The sequence below is a fragment of the Haliaeetus leucocephalus genome, unplaced genomic scaffold (assembly GCF_000737465.1).
Source record: "Haliaeetus leucocephalus isolate CR32 unplaced genomic scaffold, Haliaeetus_leucocephalus-4.0 Scaffold1014, whole genome shotgun sequence".
Taxonomy (NCBI): Eukaryota; Metazoa; Chordata; class Aves; order Accipitriformes; family Accipitridae; genus Haliaeetus; species Haliaeetus leucocephalus.
This window is the reverse complement of record NW_010973450.1, coordinates 1,794,474-1,804,781: the sequence shown is the minus strand read 5'-3', so window position 1 is coordinate 1,804,781 and position 10,308 is coordinate 1,794,474. Positions and strand designations below refer to the sequence as shown.

The following is a 10,308-nucleotide window of genomic DNA, read 5'->3' as shown; positions in this document are numbered from 1 at the left end:
TATAATGATCTTAAAGATCAAGCTAAATACAATACATACAAAAAAAAAATTCCCGTAAAAGCAAATGCGTAGAAAGTAAACTGTCATCAAGTATAAGGAAAGCACATCGGCAGCAGGCTGCGAAGGGACTGTTGCACAAGCATCAGAGGACAGAAACAGGATTCGCAGATCCAGTAGCTCTGGTGCAACAGCTTTCCAAACTGCACTCCCATTTTTACGCTTCTATCAGAGTCCTCAGAAGCACACAAAGATACTTCACTGTCTGGAATTTGACATATGCATACATGCAGTAAGTGTATACTAAAGATTAGCCGGTGTATACACATCTGTTACCAACACGCACACCTACCGAGCAATGCAAGAGGGAGCGAGTACAGAAAGACAGACAGAGGTAATTTCATATTTTAGCATTGCTCTTTTGGAGCTCAACGTTATTGCCATGGGCTAATATGTCAAACAATATAGAACAGGCTAAACAGTATACAACAGATACACAGTAATTCCACAACTCAACAGTACCCACTACTCCATTTGGCAAAATATTTATTTATAATAAATCCGTTCAAAAGCAGTTGGTCACAAAGAATTCATTTTACATTTTTAGGCTCTAACAATGCTTTTGGTAGAAGTAAATAAACTGCCTCTTTTTACACAGTGTACAAAAACAAAGAGACATTGAAATGACAGTTAACAATAAAACACATGAAAACGGGAAGAATTGGTAAGACAAAGGCAAAAGCAATAGGAATCTGTCTGCGCACCGGCAATGCTGCCATGATTATTTACCCGTACAAATCCTCAGCCCCACTTAGTTATTATCCCCAGCACAGCTCTTAACTGCAGGTCTATGCTCCAGGAGAGGAATCTGATGCGATGTAGCAGCTCCAGTCACTCTTTCACAGTACTGCATGTCAACACTGGGAATGGTTTCTGATATGATTTAGACTGCACACAGTACTTTAATAGAAAAAAGTTAATTACTCCCACTCCGTAGTTCCTGGTGGCTTTGATGTCAAGTCATACATCACCCGAGAAATGCCAGGAATCTTCTTAATCTCTGCCACCATTTTTAACACAACCTATTGTGGAGGAGGAAAAAAAAAAAAAAATCAGAAGCAAGCATGTAAAACAGATCTGATGAAAACTATCGGAGAAAAGCTTAGAAAAGGAAAACTTTGTTCACACTAATTCTGTTATACATGAGAGAAAGAGCCTATAGCTATTACCACATTACCACCAGTTAAGAAATAAATCAACTTAAACACAACCTCTAGCTTCATGGTATCTGCAGTTACATTTGGAACTTGCTGATTTTTTGGCACTGATAATAAACCAGGGTGTTGATCACAATACACTTCCCTCAAGGCAGCAGCTCTTCAAGCTTCAAAACTATTCCTTGAAAGTTCAGCACGAACATATGCTGTTACGTGTTACTATCAATCATTTTCAGACTTTTCTTAGACCATCTCCAGCTGAACCACCACCGAACACAAAGCAACAGCCTGAGTGAAACTCCTTTCAAAATAAAAAGGGAGTTCTAAAGGTAAAAAAAACAACAGAAAAACCCCAAACAAACAGAAAGAGGCATCCAAAGGAAAGAGCTTCCATTTAGAGTTATTCTCCAGAGTTCACAATCAATTCATGTTAGCAAAAGTATTCTAGATAAGAATTTGCTGATCCTTAGAAGTGCAGCTTCCTTAAAAATCCCACAGTTCACAACAATGCCACTTATATGACATGCTGCTTTATAGTGCAAGCATAAATTAAACAATGCATTGCTTCCCATGGAAAAACACAGAAAATTTTTAATCAAATATGATTATGTTCCCCATAAATACAGGTATTTTTCCACAACCTCTACTATTTTGTTACCCCATTATTACCCAGTCTTAAAGTGACCATTTTATATTTTGAAGAAGGGGGAGTGAGGGTGGTTTTTCTGGTTGTTTTATTTGTTTTTAAACACAAACTTCAAGGTGAAATGAATCCTAATTTTATATAATGGAACAGTTTACATGGTAATTTAACCCTGAATTGTTTCTTTTTAAATGGATAATAGGCTGCCTTAAAGTAGACAACTTCAGTTACATACAATTACTAAACAATGCCTATATGCTTTTAAAGTAAGTAGAAAAAAAAAAAGTCAATTCTGTTCTTCATCTACACTGCATTCCCAGAGACAAAGTACTTGAAACTGGACATGGATAGTTTCCCAGAAAAATATGCCTGAACTTGACTCCTAAATCCTTTTCGTGACCTAAATAGAAAACAGCACACTTTGAGATGTTAAACAACAGGTTCCAGCAAAATCAGAAGTGGCAATCAAGGGTAATCCTGTTAAGTCAGGACATTTCTAATTCCTAATGCAAAAAATTAACTTCAAAATCCCAGGAATGGTTGGGGTATTCTTTCTTTTTTAATTGATGGTATTTTGGCTCAACTCTGCTCAGAAGCCTTTGTCATATCCATCTGCCAGCTTCTCATTTTGTTAGTTTTCTCCCAAAACACCACCATATTCTTCCTAATGAATACTACGAAAGAGACAAAAAATAGCAACAAAAATCAAAGTCAAGGCAAGCAATCGAGAGAGGGAAGAAAGTCAAAATGAGTCATCTACAATACTAGCTCATGTTGAAAAGAAACTCAAAAACCCGTATTACCTCTTCCGGAACCTCATTACCAGGAGTTGCTGCAATACCAGTCATAAAATCACTTGTAATAAAAGTTCGAATAACCACAGATCTTTGACAGGAAGGTTGTTTCTGTAGGGGGTCCCGATCAAAATGCAACGGTGTCAGTATTATTGGCATCTGGCTAATTTTTCCAGCATAACCTTCAGAAAATAGTAGTATAAAGTGCATTAATTTGGTTTAAAGACACAAACGTGATAGCAGTTTCACAGAATTTCCCACATGTACTTCAAACTATATACTAGGAGCTACATTTACATCTTCTGGGATCTTTTTGCTACTGCTACCACACCCCAGAAGATCACACGCAGTGGTGCATACACTAAAACCACTCAAATTGCCACTTGAAATGATCTTCAGCGTTTGCAGGCATGCAGAACAAAACCAGGTAGTCTCCGTTATCCCTGTAATTTGCCATGAATGCAATTTAAGATCTACCTTCCTTCTCACATAATGTAACTATGGGGTTTTATCTATCCCTGAATCAAGCCCAATAAAGAGCCATTTACAAGTATCTCTGCATCTTTGACATATTTAAGAGAAAGCTCCTAAGTATCCCTGTTGCTGGTGATTGATAGGTAACTCCAGACAATCATCTCTCTCTTTTTTTTTTTTTTTTTTTAAATACCTCCTTCTGAAAGTCAATACACAGACCCCCTAATTTCACTGTTTAAATGATCTAGATTTTTGAGATTCAGGTGTGTGGCAGCCTGCAGAGCCGGTCTAACACAGATGCAGGCTCTCACCCTCTGCTAGCACCAGCCTGAGCTGTTGGTACAAAGAGAGTTATCATTTAGTGAAAAGGACAAGTCTTATTTTTGGGAGCAATTCATTCACACAAAGGAAGTGTCACCAAAAGTTAACAAGACACATCTACAGTTTTACAAACACAATTGATAGTGTTATCCTCAGCCTTTTGAGGCTATTTTTGTACAAATTATGCGAAGACAGCTTTGCAAAAAGAGTATGTATTTTCAAAAAGAGATATCCCTTGTAACTGGATTTTAACAAAATATAGGCAAGTTTGATGAACTGCTTCTCACACATAATGCATCTTCAAACGTAATTAAGTAAAAAAACCAAAACACAAATTCAGAACTACTAAACTACTATATTCCCAGACTCTGCTTGTGTACCATATCACACGGTATTAAATGCTCCCTGCATGTTAAGGGTTTGAAGTATTACCAGCTGCTAGCCTGAAATGCAGCTTTTACTTTAAGAAATACAAAACCACCACAGGTAGTGAGCATCATCACCATTAGAAACTTAGTATTTAGGCTCCCTTCTTTCCACAAAAAAGCCATTATTTAGAAACTATGTCATATTTCTTTACACAGTTTATTTACTTCAGGTAACTACTGATGACTGAGATCATCAAAGAGAAGTAATTTGGCCAACCTTCAGCTGGGCTAACAAGTACTTTTTGCAGAAGTTTGCACTGCAGCGAAGCACCACACCTCTGAGCTTCGAGACATGTCAGAGGCAAGGCTCAATCCCCCAAAATCCCTTAGAATTAATTCTGCTAGCAGAAAGGCTAGCAATACCTGTCCTTTAGCTATCAGCTTCTACAGCTTTCAGAAAAGGCTCTTGCCTGTCATCCCATTAATTTATCACTTTTTTGGAGATAATTCAAGAAGCTTGTAGATTTTGACAGTACCGCTATAACTATACCCAGTTAGGTTTGAAGGGATCTTGAAACAAGACCTTAATCCATGGGATAAGGCGAAGTACCTACCAGACTCCCTGAGAATATTGTGAGCCTCAAAATCAGCTTGACGTAAAGTGCTGAGGACTCCTGTTGTCAGGAAAGTGGGGGTGACATCTGTAGGAGGTTCTTTGACCGGTGGACCGAACACGTACACAACTCTGGAAAACAAACAGGATGGTAGAAAAAACACATTTTGCATACATAGAATAAAACAGATTGCCTAAAGACTGCATCTTCAATATTGCTGACAAAATAAAACTAGGAAAAAAGCATAATATTTCATTTTGCTCCTTAGCTACTAACTAGAGCTTAATATAACTTCATGCATATATATTCTATAAACGTGACATGCACGTTAGGTTTGGAAGTCAGATGTATTAATTTATTTTGGTTTGCTAGAGACTAGCAATAGCCCCAATATTACTTATTCAAGAGAATAATCCTTTGAAAAAAACAGAAATACTAACTCAGCGGTATCACAAAGGGTGTTTTTTCAATTTTACTTTGATGTTAGTAAAAGTTAAAATTATTCTAAGAAAGCTACTTAATAAGTGCTTACAATTTCTGTCTTCTCTCCTAATAGGAAACCACCAAAAAATACCATTAAATAGCAAACCTTATTGTTAATGAATAGCTGTGTTTTCAGCACAGAGAACTAACACTGCAATTTATAAATCTACAGAACTGCATCGGTAATAAAATATCTTCTGAATTCAAACCAGTCACATCAGCTTTATCTTTCTAATCTCATTAATTGTGTTTTATAGGTTGCAGAACAAAAAGCAAAGTATAATATTGTCTGACTGGCCTCATACAAGGATTTACTATGACGTATTCACACAAGTTATTTGAGTTTGTAGATACAAACCAAGAATACTTGTCTAAAATCCAAAGCAGAAAAATATGCAAGCTTTACATTCTGTATTTTTGTTTGTAGCATAAAGTCTGCAAGCATAGCTGGGCAGAAGACCAACTATTTCAGCGCACTCCTCAAACTGCCAGCTTCAGCGTCCCTATAAACAGCAATGAAAGATTCTGAAAACATACCCTGGTACAGCAGAATTCCCTGAGATGTGGTGTATTCAGGAGGGTAGTATTAAATCCAAAAGAGCTCAAAGAAGACAGCAATGCTGTAAATCCAGCACATACTTTGAAACTGCACACACAATCCTGATTTTATGCCTTCTTTTGTTCCCTCTGCATTTAGTTTAAAGCAGTATCTTGCAATGCAAGATCTTGGCTTTAAGAATAATACCTCTTTCAGTAGGGGTCACTTATATGACAAAATTAAGTTTTGCTATAAGCAATAATAAGCAGTTTTGTCAGAAAGTCTACAGCCAGGCAAGGAGGATATGCATTCTCCAGAACTGACTTGGTATCTAAGCAACTTCATCTGCTAAAAAAGTTATGGAATCAAGTAGCTAGAAAGTGCATATTTACAAGAGACCTCAATTAAGATGAAACTGCCCAGCTTTGGAGCTCTCCTATGTGCCATTAGAACTGACAATCCCACGTAAATTCCCTTTTTGACACAAAGCAAAAAAAGTACTGCATAACAGCACAACTCATCAGCAGGCTCGGAATCTTTCAAAAAAGTTTTGCATAAGTTACACTGGATGTTGTCTAAAATCAATTGCTTAAAAAAAAATGAGGAGATAGGCTATCAATTTCTTTTTCAAGTTAGTAAATCCAAAAATAAACCTATGTTCTGATTTACTGTGTATTTCTAACCTCTGTATGTATACCTGTCCAACATACAAAAAAATTCTACCATAGCTTAAACAGGAGAATGCTTGTGCATGCTAAACTTCCATATATTAAGTAGATCATTAGAAATAAAGATAATTCAAAATACTTACCTGTTTATGTTGTGGCACATGCGTGGTATGAGCCTGGCAAGAAACATAAGAGACTCCCAGTGTGGAGCATCTTTACTAGAGATGCCGCAAACATAGCTATATGAACGACAGTCACCCTACAAATTAAAAAAAAAAAAAAAAAAAAAAAAAAAAAAAAAAAAAATTGAACATGAACTTTGCAGCCAAAATAGTTCACAATACTCTCCGTTCACCTTGTAGATTATTTTGTGCCAACATTTAGCAGACACTAAGCTCGTCAAATCAGTATGCCAAGAGATACCAAGTGAATGAAAAAAACAGAGTAAGATGACAGACTTCTCATGAGCTAATAAGAGAGTATAAAAGAAAAGATTCAGAATGGAAAGATTCTTATAAGGTGACCAGAACATAGGGATTGACTGTATTGGTATTTTTCATGACACCATCTGAGGAAGGCCTGTGACAAAGTATAGGAATCTACTGTTTTAAACAGCAGTGTCATCAGCAACAAAGCTGACTGCAGAGTTCCATAAGTGACACACAAGATTAAGCGGCTGATAATAACAGATGTAATTCAATACTGATAGTGCAAAGAAAAGCACTTTAGAGCTATGACTACTCAGTAAAGAAATCTTCCAAGTTACTGCACACAATTCCATGAGAATGTCAGCTCAGCATTTGTATTTGGTTTGTATTTCTGTCACTAAAGGACAGCCCACAAAAATGCACATAGCATTAGCAAAGGAGTGAAAGGAAAGAAAACACTATGCCACGGCACAGATTCAAGTGTGTCCATATCCTGAACAGCCTGCACTGCTCTGGTTCCTTTCCTCTCAAGGATAAGGATATAGAGCAATTCAAAAAAGTACAAGAAAGGGCAACAAGCATGTTCAAATGTAGGAAGCAGGGTTTTTTTGACCAACTTAGTGTAGGACTCCTGAGCCTTAAAGGGGCAACAGGATCACAGCAGAGGTCTACAAGATTATGAATGTTTCATGAAGAAACTGTCTGTAAGTGACCAGCATTATTCAACCTTAATGATATCCTCAAATACAATACCTGGCATTTACTCAAGTGTCTATTCAGCTATCTCGATACTTTTGCACTACACCAGTACTGACAAATGACAATAACATAGGTATCGCTGTCACTTGAAGTTTATGTTCTTGAGTCAAGCCCTTTATTTTCAATCTTAAAGCAGCAACTATTATGCTTCACTGCAGCCTGCCACACTGCTAGGAAGCAGCTTTCACAACATCCCTGGAATTAATCCACTTACCTGCACTCCCACAGTTTTGATTGGTAACAAGAAGGCATTCAGTGAATGTAGGCTTGTAATCTGCATCAGCTTCTCCTGGTCTTCTTCAGTTGTACACGCTTTGACCCTTTGCAGCAAAGTATGTGGCTATGCAATGATGCAGAAAAATAAATGTTAATTAAATAAAGCCCCCAAGCACTTAAACAGAACTTACACAGTGCAAATAAAATTATTATTTAAGTAGCTGTTTGCTTAAATTTAGTCTACATTTACCCCTTGGAACTATTTAAAAAATACCTTTCATTTAACAACTAAATTTTAGCAAAAGCAATTTTATCTGATTAGACTGTATGTATTTTAAGCTGAAGCTCTCCAAGGCCATAGGTGAAGCTCTTTTCCTATGCTCATTCTCTCTTTCACAGAGCTATACTTTTAATTTTTGTTGTTTATTTCAGATACAGAACAAGCAATAGCCTGTTATGCTACACTACAATTCAATATGTTTTAAAGGAAAAACATATGTAAATACTCGCCCTTCAGTATTTACCAAAAAAGTTTTGGAAGTTGTTTTGAACTTACACCTTAGAGCAGGCCTCTGCTAATGACTTTTCACCCCCCTGCAGTTTAGTTCAAGTGAGCTTACAATAGTCACAAAGGTCATAACAGTTAAGAGATTGAGCGCATAAACATCACTGATCAAAAACTTCAAGTTTTTGTTCAGGACATCTGGCAAGCACTAGTTTGTCACTCCTGCTCTTTCATTTAGACATTCAGTGATTGTTAAGGCATGCAAATCTAGAAAGTTACAATTATTTCAGGGAGGGAAAATCTCTTCCTGGTACTATGTGATCTGAAGTACCTCCAAAAGTCTCATCTGCACAAAGTTTAACTGAAACAGAATTTATTTACTTTTTGAAAGGTATATAAACTTCCATTTTCCAGAAATTGTTCAACGCTTGCACCAGTCATGGTGCTAAAAATTCTACTGTACTATACTGAACGGCTTCGAGTGAGTTGTACTGGAATGCATTATTCCTTAAAGAGCACAAACAAGTAGTTTTAAACTTCTAGCAGCCTTAAGCCCATTGCAGGCCACTACAGAACAATCATACTACTTTTATGCATACTAGAATTTAGCAGTTTTCTTACCTTCTTAACACTTGCAGAAAAATCTGCAACTATTTTCAAAATGTTGTTTGTTTCAGGGAAGTCTTTGCACACATAAGGTTCTTCAGCACATATCACTCTGATTGCTAGACCAGGACCTGCAACGCAAAGTTGAAAAAACATTATACTAAATAACAGGAAAGCTGACATTCATCTAAGAGTGTGACAGCATCTGGAACAACAGGTCAGTCATTGAGTACAGTATGCTTTGCCATTGTACCTATACTTCAATTGTCTTAACATCCTACAAGACAAAAAAAATACACAAGCAGTTTATTCCGGAACAATATTTTTGTTTGGTACATTTAAGCATTATTTACCTACACCTTAAATTGGCTGGCTGTGTACAGCAGCAGTTAGTGGTGATGAAGTGTGGCGGATGGCAAGCCAAAGTGAACGGGAACCTCCTCCTTCCCTTTGCTAGGCAACTGGGATGAAAGAGTTGGTTATAACATACAGTTGAGTCTCCATTGTTTTTAAAAGACCCTTGACAGCTATTTGACCTTTCAGCTACTTAATACAAAAGCACATGTAATTTGCTGGAAATGTCTGAAGACAGCTTCTTGCATTTCATGTGATGCTGATGCATTAGCACAACAGCCTACATGCTCTGCCAGCAACTACTACACACCCTGCAGGACAATTTTAAAACACCCGGACAGAAAAATATAACCCCCTTAAAAGGACGTGGGCTTTGCCATATTATATATCTTGACATTTTCTGGTGGAGAACTGTTGTTATTCTCCATGCAATCATTTTCAAAACAGCAAATGCCCCTTAGAAAGGCAGACAGATATAGGCCATTATTTCAAGTAAGATACGTTTGACAGCCCAGGCAGCATTCAGCTGCACTTCACTGATAATTCTTGCTTTGGCTTATACAACTAAAAAGAAACAAATACAGCTAAAAGCAACTCAATTCTAAACTTTTCCTTTAATCACTATACATAATAAAGCTGCTCTCAAATGCTCCCTTCCTGAAAAAAAGGTCCTGCTTAAGTAAAAACTAATAAATCCATCATTTTTTTCCTGTTTAGATGCAAGTTTTAGGCTACAACATTGATTTATTCTACAGGTTAAGTATATTCTAAACAATACTGATGTGATTCATAGCCCTTCACTAAGTAGCACAGACCAACTCTCATACCTGGGAAGGGATGCCTTGAAACCAGCTCTTCAGGAAGACCAAGTTCTCTCCCTAGCACTCGTACTTCATCTTTGTGAAAGTCTTTCAGTGGTTCTATTACTTTACCCTTAAAAAAAGAAAAAGCAATTTACACTCCAGCTTACATACTCAAACAAGAAGCCTCAAATGTTTAGGTTACGGCAGCCACACTGGCCTGCGCTTCACAGCATCAGCTGCCACCACTTGCATAAACACTGGAAGAGAAGTACATGTGAATGCAGGCTTTAGAAAAACAGTTGCAGGACAGAGGCTAAGACAAGGAAGTTCAAGTTCATGCCAGAAGCATCAATGGCCCAACCAGTGTAGATACAGCTGTAGGTCAAGCCTGCTCTGATTGTCTTCAGAAATTCAGACTGGTTTTCCCTTCCCTAGATGTTCAAACCAGTCTAAAAGCCTTGAAAATACATTGTACAGTATTAGAAGCATGGGTCAGTAATGGTTACTTTCTCTCCTATGG

General features: G+C 37.3%; 1 protein-coding gene across 3 annotated transcripts in view; it reads right to left on the bottom strand.

Annotated features, from left to right (window-relative positions):
* Window positions 1-528: 528 nt before the first annotated feature.
* Window positions 529-10,308, bottom strand: part of GMPS (guanine monphosphate synthase) — a 29,859-nt gene continuing 20,079 nt past the window's right edge. For 2 of the 3 annotated variants that reach the window (XM_010584925.1, XM_010584926.1), the window contains exons 10-16: window positions 9,813-9,918; window positions 8,647-8,762; window positions 7,519-7,644; window positions 6,261-6,376; window positions 4,429-4,559; window positions 2,661-2,833; window positions 529-1,079 (exon numbers count right to left, since the gene is read on the bottom strand). In XM_010584925.1, the coding sequence (XP_010583227.1) occupies window positions 978-1,079; window positions 2,661-2,833; window positions 4,429-4,559; window positions 6,261-6,376; window positions 7,519-7,644; window positions 8,647-8,762; window positions 9,813-9,918 (870 nt within the window). In that variant the 3' untranslated portion in view covers window positions 529-977. Of the gene's footprint in view, window positions 1,080-2,660; window positions 2,834-4,428; window positions 4,560-5,269; window positions 5,415-6,260; window positions 6,377-7,518; window positions 7,645-8,646; window positions 8,763-9,812; window positions 9,919-10,308 lie in introns of those variants that run through there. The other variant, XR_775462.1, reaches the window with a different exon arrangement.